Source organism: Cucumis melo, chromosome 2 (genome assembly GCF_025177605.1).
Source record: "Cucumis melo cultivar AY chromosome 2, USDA_Cmelo_AY_1.0, whole genome shotgun sequence".
NCBI classification, from domain to species: Eukaryota; Viridiplantae; Streptophyta; class Magnoliopsida; order Cucurbitales; family Cucurbitaceae; genus Cucumis; species Cucumis melo.
The window spans coordinates 19,219,728-19,236,998 of NC_066858.1; the positions used below are offsets into that span (position 1 = coordinate 19,219,728).

The following is a 17,271-nucleotide window of genomic DNA, read 5'->3' on the forward strand; positions in this document are numbered from 1 at the left end:
TATAAAATCCTAAGAAGACCCTTAAGACTTGCAAGGACTTGGTAAAGGAAAGGGAAAATGAGTTATTAGCTAGCTAAATGAACGAAAATTTATTGGAAATGTTGGCTAATGGATAAGTTTTGAGGTATGAGTATCATTAAAAGCTAAGGTACAAATGCAAGTTCAAAAATGGAAGAGCTAGGTGGCCAAACTAAGTCATGTGAACTTCTAAAAGAAAGTTTGGATGGTAAAGGTTGATCGTAAGTGTAGGCCAAACAGGTTGTCAAGAACTTTTAAGTGTAAGGGAGGATAAGTGAGTAATGTTGGATAGGCAGCTAAGCAAGGCAAAATAACCTCTAAAGGGTTCATTTAGGCAACCAAAAAATGATGTGAGAACCTCTAAAGCTTTAGGTGAGGAGGCATGTAGGACGACCATATGATAAGTAAAAGAACCTCTAAAGATTTAACATAGCACTAAGGTTAAAGGCATGACTTGGTAGGTGAGATGGGCTTGACAAGGTCATCCATGTGTGCTAGGCAAGATGCTTGAGTAGGGGAGATGATGGGCTACACACAAAGATAGTAGGCAAGTTGAGCAAGGAAGGGCAATGAAGTTAGTATGCGAGTAAAGTGAGGTTTTGGGCGTCGAACTAAGGCTTGGACGAGATAGCCATGGTTGGGGACTTTAAGGTATGTCAATTTGGTAGTCTTTAGGTGGCCACAGCATGCAACATACTTTTTTGTGGCAAGCAGGAGGTAGTTTGAGGTGGCAACAAGTTGACATGCAGAGCTTTCTATAAAAGGGGAACTTTGGATGATGAGAGGAAGCAAACTATTAGTGTGTTTCATCTCAAACTACTTGCAAATGCTTCCTTTATGAGTCTATTTTGCTGAGGAGGGCTTCTGCACAAAAACTAGGCAATGAGACCTAGGTTTGGGTTGAAGAAAGAAGAAAAGGTCAAAATTGGAGAGAATCTGGATGGGCTTCACTTTCAGAGGTCTACAGAATGCAATATTTGAAATTTTAGGCTAAAATTTTGAGATAAAAAAGTTAAGAAAATTCTAAGCAAGTTTGTAGACGGAACTTTTTCAATTTGAGGTATGAATTAAAATTTATAAGCACCGAAAGTTGAATGATGAATTCTGAAAATTTCCCTATTTCTAAGCAAGCCTTGAGTGACTGAGCAACAAGACGTGAAGGGAATGGACGCGCACAAGCCAATCGGATATAGAGGTTGTTTTGATTGTTTTAGGATACACGACATAACCGTGGCATAGCCAAGCAGCAAGGACGAACTCAGGTCATGCACATGGCCATGCACGTAAGGCAAGCGTTGTATGAAGAGGGGAGCGCATGCTCGAAGGACGCGTTGCACAACGCCAGGCCACCAAGCACACACAAAAGGCACACATGGTCAGTTATCCTCATGCCTCTGCGTGTGCACGTGCTGCTTGCACCCATGCCATGTGGCTAGCTGTGCCATGACATGATTTTTGGGCCATTTTGCTAATTTTGCAATTTTGATCAATTTTTGAGTATTTTTCATGACCAAGGAATTAGACTCAAATATGGATTTTTCAAGTCAAGGAGAATTTGAAGAAAATTCTAATCCAAGGGTTAGACCAAGTATTGTAAGTGACACTTTGTTTCTAAAAGTTATTTATTAAACATGATTTCAAGCTACACAAGCAATAGCTTGTTGACAAAATAGATTTCTGAATTGGTTTCTAAGTGTGTTTTATAAGCTATCGTTCAAAGCATGTTTCAAGAAAATATTTGAGTTTACTAATCTTTATTGAATTTGCAAAGCATGAATGTTTTAAGAATTTACAAGCTGAACTTATGATTTAAGCAAAACATGGTTTAAGTTGATTTCCAAAACTATGCTATGTTCAAAAATATGTTTATAACCATGTGGGTTGAAAGGAAAAATATGTTTCAAACCAAGTTTTAATCCTAGGCCCGAATGTTTAAAGAGTACTATGCTATTAGTGGGAAGGTTGACGAACCTATGGTCTACAATCCATAAGGGAATGTATATTCTGTATGCCTATGAGGAGGTCCATCTTTAGATGACGAGGCGTTTCACCACCTAGTACGTTTACTTATGATGGGTTGATTTGACACCCGACCGTCTTATGACGATGAGGTGTTGATACTATCTAGGTTATGGATCCATGGTTTACGAAAAAAATATGAAATGTTAATGAATGTTTAATGTTTACAAGTACCATGTTTATAAAATGATTTCCTACTGCTTGAATGTTTCTTTAAGCCAAAGTTTAATGCTAAATTGTTTATGAAAATATGTTTTATAAAACTGTCATTCAGTAAGTCTTTTGACTTAACCTTTCAAATGTTTTCTCACTTTTCAGTTACAGGTTGTACATTCTTCGAGTGCTAAGCTTACTATTTCTAGGCCAATTGGGTTTTAATGTTTATTAAGAACTACCAAGGACTAGTATGAGTTCTGTAAGTTAGGGTTCTGAGTGAGCATGTCTACTGTTTTTTTGTAGAATCTTATTGTTATGAGTTGAATTTGTTTAAAAGAGGTGTACCAAGTCAAAGTTTCCACTTAAATATCATGTTTACATTTCCGCGGTCGAATGAATAAAATTACAACCAGTAATTTAAATTATTACTAAAAGCACTTAGTGTATGTTGCTATTGTTCCAAATATGTACCTGTGTGGTGATTACTAATTAAGTCAAGCAAGATAGTCGGTTGGTGAGTATTGTCAAACTATGACAACACCTACCAGCCCTCGCACCCTCTTTTAGAACTAAGTTAGGAGTTTAGTTAAAGAGCTCCAAGAGGGGGTGTAATGGTTCTCTCTTTCTCACTTTCTCCCTTCAATGTTTCTAATAACTTTATATGTCTATCATCATCGATAGTGCAAACACGATATTTGGTCTGACTCAATTTTGAATTGGGATTAGAAATTATAAATAAAAAAGAAAACGTTTAATTTTAAATTTTAAAATGGAGAGATTATTGAAAATGACAAAATTGCTGAAAATATTTATAAAATATAGCAAAATATTAAATTCTCTAAACGATAGATACTGATAGAAATTTATCAATATCTATTAAATGCACTGATAAACACTGATAGAAGTTTATCAATAATTATTATTAATAGATTTAAAATTTTATTATATTTTATAAATATTTTGGTTCGTCAAGTTATATTTGAAAATAACCTTTTAAAAATGTGTTTTTATGTTTCAGATTTTAAAAAATAGTAAGAAAAAAAACCAAAATAAGGGACACTTTTAATGCTCGATAAAAAAAATTTAGTATTTAAAATAGAAAAAAAATAAAAAAAAGTTGTTCTTTTAATTTTTAAAAAATTAAATAAAAATAATAATAGTAAACAAATGTTTTTTAGAAAAAGAAATTAAAATTCACTTGTAAACACTCTTCATCTCTATACAATACATCGATCAACAACAGTGGGTCTCCCTCCTACTCACACTCCTCAATCCATCCATCCTCTACACCCAAATCTTCCCTGCATACTCCTCCCCAAAGCATCATGCATCCACCCTCTCCAATCATTCCCTACCATTTTCAAACAAATATATTCATTTGGAGGAGAAAAATAAACATAAAAAATGCGGTTAATTTATTTCTTATATCTCTTCTAAAATTCAAGCTCAACTTAGAATTAAAGTCACTAAGTTTGTTTTCCAAGTGTTTCAATTTGATTTTTATTAAGACCAGTTTTTATCATCTTTTGAGTTAATTTTAGTTTCAATTGTTTGGGTTTAATTTGAAGTTTTCTGAGAATTTAAAAAATCTTCAAAATGTTGTCTTAAATTCTTGCTATTGGAATCTTAAACAATTCCAACATCAATAAAAGTGTTATACTCCTCAATTTATTTCAAATAAATTTTGTCACTTTAATTCCATTTCAATATTGTCATAAATGGATTTTACTTGACTATTTTGAATTGAAATTTCAATTTCATTTCAAGTTTGATTTCAAAAAATGCTTCAAACATTTATTTAATTTGAAGTTTTCAAATAAAGTTGAATTTAAGTTCAATTAAATTTAACTTTTTTGGATTTGGGATTTCTATAAATAAATAAAAAAAAACATTTTTAATTTCATGAATTTGTAAAACTCAGTTTTAATTTGAAGGTTCTATAAATTAATTTTGAGTTTGATTCTAATTTTGAGGTGATTTCCAAATTTTGAAGGGCTTACTCGACCCATGAGAATTAATTCATGTTTTACTTTTAACCTGTGAATTAATTCGCATGAGACATTCTTCGATTATCATGTTAAACCTAGGATGGAGCTCGGACTTGTCAGTCAATTTTCAAAATCTTGAGGTAAATATTGAATGAGAAATTTTGAACCAATCACATACTGCCATATTATTTACTAAATTAATGACGAAAATACAAGCAGTTAAATTTGGGACTGATTTAAAATTACGTGTGTCCTAAATTGAAATTAAATACATAAATTGGTAAATTCTGATGATATCATGTGTTTTTCATTATGACCGTTAGATCAAGTTAACTATTTTGGTCTAATTACATATTGTTTGTTTGGGTTAAAGTTCAATTGAGCAAAAAAAAAAAAAAAAACTTAATTATGCTCAAATGTTAAATTAGACCCAAAATCCATACGGTTGGTCCTATGTGGTCTAATACCTGGACCAACCAAGCTCAAGTCTGTAAAGTCTACCAAAAGGCTTTATTTGGCCCCTATAAATAGAGTAGTTCTATTCATTGCTAGGGTTCGCATGAAAACTCTCCAACTCTTGAAAATGACCACACTTAGAAGACTCTAGTTCCTTGCAAGATATAAATATTATTCCAAGACTCCTACTTCAAAAATATCAAGCGCTCCGCTTTCATACATCAAGCATGCACACATTCAATCGAGAGAGAATCAAAGGATCAAGTACTAGCGATAGAACCACATCACACATCAATTCAACACAAATACAACACATACACAAGTTCAACTCCACGAAACACGTTTCTCTGAAAGCATCTTGCAAATAAGTTGACATGCCAAGTGGGACTTCTCTACCTCTTATCTCTCTCTCTCGTCATCCCAATCTATAAGCAAACCAATGACACCAAAGATAGTTACACACAAATCTTCTGTTGCATGTGATGTTTACATGAGACTTATCTCCCGCAATCGTTTAAAGGAGATCATGTAGGAGCAGGGTCAAAGTTTTTTCATCGTGCAGACTATCCTGAAACAATTGATGGAATCTTCCAAAATTGGGATTTTCATCAAGAAAAATCTCTTGTATGATAACTCTGATTTTATCTCTAGTAGATCGAAGAAAGAATCACCCCCTGATGTGATGTCTTTCACGATGGCTAATATAACAGTCGAGGCTGCTAGGACAGCGATGGAGAGGAAAATCAATCTCCTGATGAAAGTTGTTGATGAGCGAGACCACGAAATCGCAGCTTTGAGAGAGAAAATGTAGACTCGTGAAGTCGCTGAGTCGAGTCAAACTCTTGTCGGCAAAGCTAATGATAAAGAAAAGACTGTGGTGCAAGAAAATCAACTACAACAACAATCAGCTTTTATTGCTTCCCTATTAATTCAGCAACCGTAGGATATGATCGCAAACTCCATTAGAGCTCAATATGGAGGCTTGTCGTATACTTTGAGTCATACACCAAAAAAATCAACAACTTGAGAAATAATGTCGCTTGGGTACCGACCTGCAAAGTTTCAGCAGTTCGATGGAAAAAGAGCAATATGAGCAACACATTGTCCACTTTGTCAAAACATGCGAGAATGCAGGATCAAAATGAGACCAATTGATTAGACAGTTTGTTCAAATCTTGAAAGGGAATGCTTTTGAGTGGTACATAGATTTAGAACCCGAAGTGATTGACAATTGGGAAAAAATAGGGAACAACTAGATTAAGAACCCGAAGTGATTGACAATTGGGAAAAATTTAGGGAACAACTAGATTATGTTTCTAAATCGCTTCTACAACAACATACTTTTTGGTGGTTAGAAAGTTGACTTCTATCAATTTTGGATACTATATTTTTATAATCTATGTTGTGATTTTATGCCTTACATGTATGCTTAATATTGTGGGGTTAGATTATGTTTCTAGAAGTTGTAATAGTGTGACTCGTTTATTGACCAAAAAGGCTTTGCACTCAACTGCTGTTAATTAAGTCTGGGTCATTCTCTTGATTGGCTTGACAATTTGGTTCAAGTCGAAAAGAATGGATATCGAGTTTTGATTTAAGTTAATTGCTAAAATATACATAACTTTAGACTTTTATATTTAAAAGTATATAGCAGGAATTCTGTTTGATTTTAAATATTTTTTCAATATACAATCAATATATATATAAAGCATAGTATCTAATATTTTTTTTTTCAAATACAAATCGACACGACCAATTTATATACTTGAAAAACCCAAATCAAACGAGTAGATTCATATAAGATTTCTGTGATTTCAATTTTTGTGTTTTCCAAATTACTAATAGTGAAGGAGAGGTTTGGAAATTAAATTCCACTAAAGTTTATTATATTAAAAAAAACTGCAAATGCAGTAGTACTAGGTTAGGATACACGTGTCAGAATGTACGCCCAACAGATTCTCAAGCTCATGGCGACAACGCCTTAAGACGTAGACACGTGATACCCTAATTAATGAATCGATTTCGTGGCCCCACTTTCCTCTATTGTAACCGACACTTGGCGCCTCCCATCACCTCTGATTTCCCAATTCCCCATCATACAACTATTAAATTTTACTCCTTGTTTAATTAAATAGAGATATATGAAGAATAGAAGAAAAAGAAAAAAGCATTGCAATAATCCTTCTAAATTGAAGTGGATAACATCAACAAATATTTTATTGTGATTATATTAGTTTGCAGCGAATACAGCGAGTAAAGAAAAATTTGTATGAAAATAACAAAACACTAACCTATTTACCGTATAACAAAGTTATAAAATTAATTATTTTCTAAATATCTCAGGTTTGTCCTTTCTTTCTTCTCCTCTTCGCTGTAATTTTTTTTATAGTCTTCTTTTTTACTGCGATTTCTTTCATCGTCTTTTTTCTTTTTCTCTTTTTTTCGCTGGGATTTCTTTTCATTATTTTTCTTCTTTTTTTCTTCGTTTAAATTTGGGAAACCAAATCTAAACTATCGAATACAAAAAATAACATAATCTAAAACATCATATATAAAGAATCTTGAAAAAAATCATTTACATCGCAGTAACCAAATGTAATCAAACATAGATAAATCTAAACCAAAATAATTAAAAAAATTGTTTAGCCAAATCTAAACAAAGTAAAAACGATTTGCAATCAAATTAAACGATCGTGTAAACGATACAATTGAAAAAGTAATGGCAAATTAAATGATCAAATATCGAACCATCTTATATTATACCAAATAATAGCCAAATCTAAACAACACCCAAATCTACCAAATGCGACAGTTTTGTACCAAATATATTACGCGTACACGTTGTTGACGGGACATTTTTTGTTATTTTAGGTGGACGCATGAACTTTTTCCGTTTTTAAAATTATTTTATTCGGTATAAATATTTTACTTCTATTTATAAAAAGAGATATACTGTATAAAACCATATAATAAGAAAAGATACTTATTAAGAAATTCATTTTTTTAAAAAATAGTTTAAAATACATTTAAAAATATATTTTAAATTTTAAATAATTTAATTTTTTTAATATAAATTATTTTTTAAATTAAATATTAAAAAATGAAATGCACGTAAATTTAAGTTTGTTGGAATCAATTAATTTTAAATAAAGATGAGTAAAGACGTGGCCTAAAATCATAATACATTTACAACGTAGTTCTATTATTATTATTATTATTGTTTATCAGCTATCATGGTATCTAACATTTGAACCGAAGGTTTCAACCTCTCCCTCAAACTTCAAAGTAAAAAGATAAAAGAAAAAGGATAGGGTGTGTTACGGTGTGGATGGCCACAGCTAATCACACGAGGCAACAAATTCTGCGAGAAAGTGAAATACAAAATATTAAAAAAAAATAAATACTATATTTATTATAAGCCGTAGCATTACCATCTTTGTTGGTTTCCCTCTCTCAACTCAGAACTCTGTAAAATTACGACAAAACAAACAATTGCTCTGTTTTCCATTCTCCTGGCGTAACAATCAATAATCCTCACCGATTGTAATATCTAAGCCTCTCCCAACTCTCTTCTTCCCTTCTTTATATACTTACTCTACACTTTTCGCCTCTCTTTCCCTTTGCGTCTACCCAAATTTACACCCCATTCTACAAGTTTCTTGAAGGTTTCGGAACAACCTCACTCCTTTCTCCCTTCAGATCTGTTTTCTGATCCCTTTCATTGCGTTTGAGTGCCTGTCCAACACTTTGAGCTTCCTTATGTTTTTATTTCCATGATTTTTTCTTCACCTTACTGAATTTGTATTCGACTCTTTTACTTGGTAATTTCTCTTCTTCTTCTTCTTCTTCTTCTTCTTCTTCTTCTTCTTCTTTTGTTTGATATGGTTCATTGCTTATTGAAGGGAGTTTGTGTGTTCTTTTTACCTAAAAATTGCTACGAAGCATGAATTTGTAGCTTGATTATAATTAGATTTGGTTTTAGATCAATAAGAGTGAAGTTATTTTGGCTTTATTGGAAGTTGGAGTTTGATTTCTCTATTGATGCATGTTCCCGTAAAAAGAAAATCGATTTGATAAACCCTGATGCTTTTCTTTTAATAAAGCACTTCGACGTTAATTCATTAATGGAAGATAGCTGGGTTAAGAAAGGCGTTTAAATATTTGGATTATGATCTGAAGCATAATAATATTTTCCTGAAATCATTCATGTTAGAGAACTTCTGGTGAGGACTTGCTGTGGTTTGGAATGTGGGATCGGAAACGTGAAGCTTTCTCAACGTACAAGCGATTGTCATTGAAAGATAATTCCAATTCAATTGACATGGAGGATAATTCAGGTAACCCTTTATTTGGCAGTCTGTTACTTTGCGACCAATGAGTTTCATTTGGAAATATTTTCTGAAACGATGAGCTTTTCAAAATGATGGTATGGACACGATAGTTGGTGTAACTTGGGTTTTCTTTTTTAGCTCATTTGCAGAATGGTAAGGATTTCGAAGCCTCAAACCCTTCATGGAGTCTCTCTTTACCGCACGTGCTAGTGGCAACCTTAACTTCATTTCTATTTGGCTACCACTTGGGGTTCGCTCTCTATTCTGGTTTCAGCTGTCCTGCTCTTTCTCTAGTTGTTGATGTTTGGTGAAGCTGATCTTGCTTGTTTGTTCACGAGTAGACACTGACTATATCTCGCTATCTTCTGCAGAGTAGTAAATGAACCGCTGGAAATAATTTCTGCGGATCTTGGTTTCAATGGGAATACGATGGCAGAAGGTGTCATGCTGCGAATATCTTGTCTGTTCTATTCAATTCCAAGTGTTTAATTGAGATTATTCAGTGCTCTTAATGTGCTTTACCATTATATTTCCATGAAGGTTTGGTTGTGAGTACATGCCTGGGTGGTGCCTTAATTGGATCCTTACTGAGTGGTTGGGTAGCTGATGGAGTTGGGCGTCGTAGGGCTTTTCAACTTAGTGCTTTGCCAATGATTCTTGGTGCTGGAATGAGGTGATATTTTCTAGCCACTAAAGGCAATTCTAGCAAATTTCCACCTTGATGTTTATCATACCTTCATTCTTTTTACTTGGCAGTCTTGGCATTGTTTCCGTGCATTATAATAAACTATGCATATGTAGGATATTGAAATTGCAGGTTTCTAATATTTTCGTTAGTAGTTGAGTTTGACTTTACTATTTATCATAACAATCACTGCCACAGTCTTGTTATGATGTGACTTCTATGGATTCTATGGACCTTTTGTCTGCCACTACCGATATGATATTCAGTAGTGTTTCTGGCATTTTCTGTCAGTTGGTCTTTTCTGTTCATAGGTTTTCTGTACTCTTGGTATTGCAATCTTAACTTCAGCTCAGGATCATGACTACACTTTTTTAGTTCTTTGGCAATGTCACGGCCAGGTGTTGGCAAAAGTAGTGCCAGTTCAACCTGGCAAGTGGTTGAATGCGTATATGGTGGGATGAGAGTCAGCCCCAGTTATGAGGATAGTGTTCTGCCATCTAACAAAGACCATAATGAGAAAGGAGGACTTGCTGACTTAATTATGTTTACTTGACTGGTGGGCAGTGGACTAAACGGTAACTGAAGTCTCCACTTTTCAGAATTGTACTCATCCGGTCAATGGATGAACCCCTTTGTCACATCATTTAAGATATAGGACATTTAGGTTATTTGTTTTCAGTGTTTCAATTAACGTGGACTAGAGAAGCTCAATTGTCCTCCTTTTAGGGCATATCCTTCTACGTCTAGGACTAGTTGATCCTAAAGTTGGAAGATTACTTAAATGTGCTTTTCATTTTGTTCACTTATTGGATTCCTGTTTTAGTAGGCACATATTTTTTTTTTGACTCAACAGACTTCTAGGAGACAAATCTCTTTCAACCAAACATAAATTATCAGTCAGGAACCAAGAACCTGCTGTTATAAACACTGATACATTTTCCGTTCTTTCTTTGGGTAGTCAATGGAAATGTCCATACTCCAGTCTCCCAATTTTGTTTCCGCATAATGATTCTTATTTTCTAATTTCTTGTTGATACAAGTTTGCTGAAGATTATCATTCCCCTGTTGATTTTCAGCCATTAAGGTTTTGTTTGGTAGAGAATCGGAAAATAGAAATTTGAAAACAGAAAATAGAGTTCTGTTTCATGTTTCCAGATGTGTTTGATAGCAAAACCAGAAATTTCATGCTAATTTAAACAGTTGTTTTCAATGTGTTCATATTTATAAACTATAAAACTAACTGTAGTTACCCACCAATTATTAAGTTGACTATAAACTATTGTTAATTAATTATGAATAGGTCACAATTTAGTTTTAAAAAATGAACTGAGCTTGTAACATGACATAATATAAACGTTTTTATTCATTTTAATATAATTTGCATTTTAAAATTGAAAATTCAAAGTCTGAATACACTGACAATATAGAAATGTTGTTTCTAGAGTTTGTAGTGTTTGGATCATAAAATTCGAAAACAGTTTTAAAAAACAAAATTTTAGATTGTCCGCCAAACATGTATTTCATGGACTCTGAATATAGAAACATAAAACAGAATTTACATTGTCAACCAACACTAATTTTTCTAGTTTATTATCAACCACTACTTAGACAATATGTTATTTTCTCATTCTTCATTTTCTTTCACTCTCATGAGTAAAGTCAAAACTTGAATTTCAGTGCAATGACCAAAACTCTGGCTGGAATGCTTTTGGGACGGCTGTTTGTTGGGACTGGAATGGGTCTAGGACCTCCTGTTGCTTCTCTCTATGTCACTGAGGTATAGCAAATGTTACACCACTACACCACTGCTTTCTATGCCTTAACATACATTTTAAAAAGTATTCAATATAAGATGATTCTTTTATACTTCAAACGCGAGTAGGTCTCTCCTGCATTCGTGAGGGGAACATATGGAAGCTTCATTCAGATTGCTACATGTCTTGGACTCATGGCAGCCCTCTTAATAGGAATCCCTGTCAAGGAGATAGCGGACTGGTATGGAATAAAGTATATTCTAGAAGCCTACAGATGCATAATTATCCATTTGTTTATCATTTAAGAATGTGCTTTTCTTTTTTGGTTCAGGTGGCGTACTTGTTTTTGGGTTTCTACTATTCCAGCTGCATTACTAGCTCTAGCCATGGTATTTTGTGCTGAGAGTCCACATTGGCTATATAAGGTTTGATTCCGTGCATATATTCACATGCATCAAAATTTTCATCCCTCCTGATGAAAATTTTGTTTTCTGTGCATTCCCAAGAAAAACAAATTTGAAATGCTTGCCAATGGCTATGGTGCAATTTTATATTGATGCTTAAGTTCCTGTTCCATAGGAAAATTTGAATAACAAAATCTTATGTGTCTAATCTTCTGTAATGTAGCAAGGACGGACTGAGGAAGCCGAAACTGAATTCGAGAAGCTTCTTGGTGGATCACATGTAAAATCAGCCTTGGCAGAATTGTCCAAGTTTGACAGGGGAGATGAACCAGATGATGTAAAACTTTCTGAATTGCTCTTTGGACGCCACTTTCAAGGTAGAAAACACTCATATTGCTTCAGTCCTGTTTTTTGTTTGCTCATAGTTTCATTTTTTATAATTCCACCATCTATTCACTCTTCTTGCACCATTTATCTCTTTCATTAGGGTGGCATAGTTCTTTGTTATTCACGCATTCCTTTTGCAGTTATTTTTATTGGATCAACACTATTTGCTTTACAACAGCTATCTGGTATAAATGCTATATTTTATTTCTCCTCGACTGTTTTTAAAAGTGCGGGAGTACCATCAAACCTTGCAAATGTCTGCGTGGGAATTTCAAATTTAGCAGGTTTGCTCCATTCTCCGGTGGTTTGCTTAAACATAAGCTCCAGACATTGTGTATTTATTGTAAGGTGTTGTTTATTTATTATTTTTAAATTCACAATTTATAATTGATAGGATCTATAATCGCGATGCTTTTAATGGACCGCTTAGGAAGAAAGCTGCTGCTTCTGTGGAGCTTTTCTGGGATGGTAACCAAATCAAGCAATTTTTCTTTTAATTGCTATGACTTATATCTAGAATGTGCTTACAATGTCTTGTTTGTTGAAATTGGAGAAAAAGATTTGATCTGATTGAATCAGGAGAATCAACTTATATCTCCTCAGTAGGGGCTAGGGAGGGCCCACTTGATCAATGTTGCCGTTGGTAACTAGGACCTAGAACTTTTACTCTTAATAGACAAGGATTTAGAATCAACCTTGTTTAATTTGATTTTGGTAGGAAACAACTAAGCATAAGTTCTTGAACAGTCGAAAATTTCCTTTGCAATTGAAGTATTCTACTATCTTAAAATACTTTGCTTGATGTTTGATGCCAATGTAGGCTGTAGCAATGGCACTCCAAGTAGTTGCAGGAAGTTATCATTCCTCAGACTCCGGAGCTCTATATTTGTCAGTTGGTGGCACATTGATGTGAGTAAATTTATTTGTTTAAAGAAAAGGAAATTTTTTTCATATTATTATTTAGGGAAGGAAAACTCCCTCATGCATCATTAATCTTTGATCTCACTATAGCTATGTGGCAAGTTTGTGGGTAACTGTCATACCCTGATGCCCACAATCTCATCAGGCGTTTTGTTGGACTTTCTATTTTTTTTCCTAGTTCAATGACGTGTGAAGGTTGAAGGTGTAGATGGAGATTTGAATCTTCAGCCTAGTGGCTGAGATTTTATGCCTTAACCAGTTGAGTTATGCTTGGTTGGCTAGATTTCTGTCATTTTGTCATCTCCTTTTTTTAGATTTAATGCGTGAATTTTCAAGCACTGTTGCAATGAAGTTGGCAAATCTGGTTTTTGGCGTCTAGTATTCACTGTGGATGTAGAAAAGACTTGAGAGGCTACTTCTGATAAAATGCTGGAAATGTGTAAAAGTGAATACATATGTTATAGGTAAACAAATGTCTATTCACGTAAAATTGCAGGTTTGTCTTGATGTTTGCTCTTGGAGCTGGTCCGGTTCCAGGTCTTCTTTTACCAGAAATTTTCCCAAGTCGGATAAGGGCAAAAGCTATGGCGATCTGCATGTCGGTGCATTGGGTAATATTTCCCTTCTTTGGTGGTCTTATTACTACCTTCTGCCACGGATGCTTCCACTTTAAAAAGGCTTGTTTTTCTGTCTCAAGGCGCTTCTAAATTTATGGCTAAATAGTTGGATTTTCCTGCGGGATTTGTCTTATTCCATACATGGGAAAAGGGTGGACAATTTAGCTCATTCTTATATAAGAATGTGATATGACCTTTGGGAGCTCAATTTGGAGTTTGAAATTTCTTGCTGATCCTGTGGTTCACTGATCCATCATCAATGGCTTTCAGGTGATAAATTTTTTCGTCGGATTGCTCTTCCTACAACTATTGGAGAAAATGGGGCCTCAGCTTCTGTACTCTGGTTTTGCTACATTCTGCTTGATTGCAGTTGCATTCGTGAAAAGGAATGTGGTGGAAACCAAAGGAAAATCACTTCAAGAAATTGAAATAGCACTTCTCCCTCAAGAATAATGCATAAACACTAGGCTGGAAGCTCCTCAAATCTCATGAAGATTACTGCAGAGAATAAACTACGTATCTTCAACAGTTCCATATATCTATTTAACCGCTGCCATTCCTTAGAATCGTTCACATTGTTTTCTTTGTTACTAAACGTTCTATCTGTGCATGTAAATGTAGTACTGTAGAGCAGTATTGCCTTGTGAGAAATGAGTGTATAATAGAGAGCTATGCTAATACAGAGAAATGCTAGACTGATTTTGTCTCTCTCATTTTACCCTGTTGATATGGTTTCTCATTGAAAGTTGTTTGTTCTTATCTTTAAATTTTTGAATAACCTGTATAGGGGATTGCCATTTTTGGTTTTGTCTACGCTTTTAAACCATCAACAGGAATTTATGCAGCTTCCATTCACAGCAAGAGCAACCAAAACATCGTTTCAAATACAACATTTGCAGTAACACAATAAAGGACCTTCTTCACTTGCTTCGGTCAGTCAGCTAGTACATTGAGCAAATTCCTATTTCGCAGTATACAAAATTATGTTAAACTAGCAACCACAAGGTCTAGCTATACGATTGGCATAAAACATGGATGTTCCCGATCACGAGCATGGTTTACACAGTACAGCCACCACAAGCAATGCACCTGCTGCATACATGCATGCAAGATCATGAGCAGCATTATACGGAGAAGCAATATATTGACGAACATAGATTTGGGTTAGTTATAATCTTATTGAATACAGAACAAGTCTCGAAATCTGTGTTTGAATTCTCCCACAATACATATATTTTAAACGATGATAGGCCATATCCAAGGAATTATTTCTTATGAAGTCGTACAGAAAAATATCAATAGAAAAAAGAATTTATGTACTTACACAATTGAGCAACCAGACCTTCGGTTCCTCCTCTTCCTAGGCATCTCGATTCTCCTTGGAGGTTGTAGAACAACCTTGATTGCAGTGTCAAAAACAGCTTTGACATTCTAAACAAAAATCATAGTTCAGTACTGTTAAGCATGTGGCGATGACTTTTTGGCTTCCCTTATTAAGAAAGGGAATAAAAGAGAGGCAATAAAGTCTTTCAAATCCCATGTCCATGAAATATATCTGTCTACCTGTTGAGTCTTGGAGCTACATTCAATGTATGCAGCAGCACCAATTTGTTTCCTAAGCTCTTCTCCCTGCATGAAACAAACCAACTAGATAAGTCTTCTTTAAAAAATGACTACAAGTTTGCAGGTTCCTAAACTTTCAAAAGTATCTAACATGTTACATACTTTTAATTTACTACTCAAAAACATCAAAAGATAATGAACTTATGAAACATTTTCGAAAGTTTAGAGTACCTGAGAATATGTTATTGTGTTTGATCCCGCATGATCGGTAAAATAAGCTCCATTGTCACGAAGATCTAAGGAAAATCAAACCATGTTGATAGACTCTTCTAAAAGGGAAGATGACTGTGAAATCTAGTTTGAAGTTGTTTACTCACCCAACTTGGTACCAACAAGAACAATAGGAACACTAGGTGCAAATCGTCTAAGTTCTGGCATCCACTGAGAAACATAAGCTAAACTTCAGCTCATCCAAGTAACATTAGACCAAAAACTCTATTACAAAACATTGAAACAACTTTTCTTGTTCCACCATTACCTTTTTAAGAACATTCTCATAGCTAGCCTTGCTGATTAACGAGAAAGCCACAACAAAAACATCTGCTCCCCTATAACTCAGTGGCCTAAGTCTACTGTAATCTTCTTGACCTTCAAAACAGAGCAGCATATACCAACTCAGAGAGATTATAATCCATTAAAAGCAAGCAGGCTAAGAAAAGGGCAACCCCATTTTACCAGCAGTGTCCCATAATCCCAAGTTGACAATATGCCCATCCACAGCCACATTAGCACTGAAGTTATCAAAAACTGTAGGAATATAATCCTGCCCAAAAAAAAAAAAAAAAAAAAAAAGCTATTGCGAATTCATAACACAAATAGAAGAAAAACACTTGAAAAATGGTGACTTAGGAAGATGAACTCACAGTAGGAAACTTGTTACTGGTGTAACAGATGAGCATACAAGTTTTCCCAACAGCTCCATCTCCAACAGTAACACATTTAACAAACCTTGAAGCACTCATCTTTTAGGTAACAGAAGAATATACCCAAAACCCCCAAAAGCCTCGAAATAGGGTTTGAAGAAAAAGCAAACAAAAAAACAAAGATGAGAATAAGAAGAAATAAGAATGTGGGTATCTTGGTGAGTAAGTCACACAAGGCATTCTCCAAGTTTGAAGGGACGATTGCTTATAAAAAGTGAAGACTGAAGAGAGAGAGACAGAGGGAACATCTTGTGGTCAAAGAATCACCTTGCTTTTTTTTGACCCTGGCAGGGATTTTCAAATCCCAAACAAACAGATTGGGCTTTTAATTTGAAATACAAATGAATGAATGGCATTGATAAAGTGTTAAATTGGCTGGCTTCCAACACAACAGTTGGCTAATATTTAATTCACCATTAGAACAAAGTGGGTGAGAAATGAAGAAACACTGCAGAGTCTCTCAATTATTTCTTTGTATTATTTTCTGAAGAAATTAAGGAGCCCTGAATTCTGGAATTGAGACTGATAATAATAATAATTCTCCTGTTGTGCTTTAATTTGAACATTTTTTTAATGCCTATCAATTCATTATATTATTGTTTGTTGTAGTACAAATAGGGAGCTTTGTGCATGCACTATTAGTAGCAATTCACCAAAACTTCGCATAAAGTGTTCTTAAAAGAACCCTATTTTATTTTATTGGAAAACAAATATATCGTTTTAGTCATAATTTTTATTTCTTCACTTTTTAGTCCATTGCTTTTTTTTCTCTCTCTCAAATACTCCCTTTTTGTATTTTGTGACGATGTTTATTAGTTAATTTAGAGGAAACTTTTCTAAATATAACAACCTAGTGAAATATTTACTTTCCGTGCAACATTTTTAAATATTTTAGATTTGCTATTGATTTTGCGATTTTTTAAGTACTTTTTTTACGTGCGATTTCTTTCTTTCTTTTTATTTTTCTAAGATCTGGACAACCAAATCTA

General features: G+C 34.2%; 2 protein-coding genes across 9 annotated transcripts; one reads left to right on the forward strand and one right to left on the reverse strand.

Annotated features, from left to right (window-relative positions):
- The first annotated feature begins 8,036 nt into the window (after nucleotides 1-8,036).
- On the forward strand, nucleotides 8,037-14,481 carry LOC103501027 (probable plastidic glucose transporter 2). 8 transcript variants are annotated; one of them, XM_008464513.3, is made up of 14 exons: nucleotides 8,037-8,458; nucleotides 8,851-8,974; nucleotides 9,107-9,218; nucleotides 9,340-9,407; nucleotides 9,509-9,641; nucleotides 11,331-11,430; nucleotides 11,536-11,648; nucleotides 11,739-11,832; nucleotides 12,035-12,188; nucleotides 12,339-12,482; nucleotides 12,593-12,666; nucleotides 13,019-13,107; nucleotides 13,616-13,730; nucleotides 14,007-14,481. In XM_008464513.3, the coding sequence occupies exons 2-14, from the start codon at nucleotides 8,884-8,886 to the stop codon at nucleotides 14,187-14,189; spliced, it is 1,470 nt and encodes a 489-aa protein (XP_008462735.1). In that variant the 5' UTR covers nucleotides 8,037-8,458; nucleotides 8,851-8,883; the 3' UTR covers nucleotides 14,190-14,481. The 8 variants fall into 8 exon arrangements, 5 of the variants coding, with proteins under 5 accessions (XP_008462735.1, XP_008462736.1, XP_008462737.1 ...); XR_007819126.1 differs by lacking the exon at nucleotides 14,007-14,481 and adding an exon at nucleotides 13,298-13,377 and having other exon boundaries at nucleotides 8,069-8,458; nucleotides 13,616-13,736; XR_001764261.2 differs by lacking the exon at nucleotides 14,007-14,481 and having other exon boundaries at nucleotides 8,069-8,458; nucleotides 12,593-12,841; nucleotides 13,616-13,673.
- Nucleotides 14,482-14,568: 87 nt separating this feature from the next.
- On the reverse strand, nucleotides 14,569-16,740 carry LOC103501028 (rac-like GTP-binding protein ARAC7). Its single transcript, XM_008464517.3, has 8 exons — nucleotides 16,223-16,740; nucleotides 16,035-16,122; nucleotides 15,838-15,947; nucleotides 15,677-15,740; nucleotides 15,531-15,595; nucleotides 15,300-15,365; nucleotides 15,061-15,167; nucleotides 14,569-14,828 (listed from the first exon to the last, which is right to left on the reverse strand). Exons 1-8 carry the CDS (start codon nucleotides 16,319-16,321, stop codon nucleotides 14,795-14,797), a joined length of 633 nt encoding a protein of 210 aa, XP_008462739.1. The 5' UTR covers nucleotides 16,322-16,740; the 3' UTR covers nucleotides 14,569-14,794.
- Nucleotides 16,741-17,271: the final 531 nt, after the last annotated feature.

Excerpts from the sequence above, each read along its gene's own strand:
- LOC103501027 (XM_008464513.3), top strand. The coding sequence starts at position 8,884 with ATGTGGGATCGGAAACGTGAAGCTTTCTCAACGTACAAGCGATTGTCA. Across the intron at positions 8,975-9,106 it reads TGACATGGAGGATAATTCAG|CTCATTTGCAGAATGGTAAG; the intron begins GTAACCCTTTAT and ends TTTCTTTTTTAG. Across the intron at positions 11,833-12,034 it reads GTCCACATTGGCTATATAAG|CAAGGACGGACTGAGGAAGC; the intron begins GTTTGATTCCGT and ends TCTGTAATGTAG.
- LOC103501028 (XM_008464517.3), bottom strand. The coding sequence starts at position 16,321 with ATGAGTGCTTCAAGGTTTGTTAAATGTGTTACTGTTGGAGATGGAGCT. Across the intron at positions 15,741-15,837 it reads ATGAGAATGTTCTTAAAAAG|TGGATGCCAGAACTTAGACG; the intron begins GTAATGGTGGAA and ends TATGTTTCTCAG. Across the intron at positions 15,366-15,530 it reads ACACAATAACATATTCTCAG|GGAGAAGAGCTTAGGAAACA; the intron begins GTACTCTAAACT and ends TGTTTCATGCAG.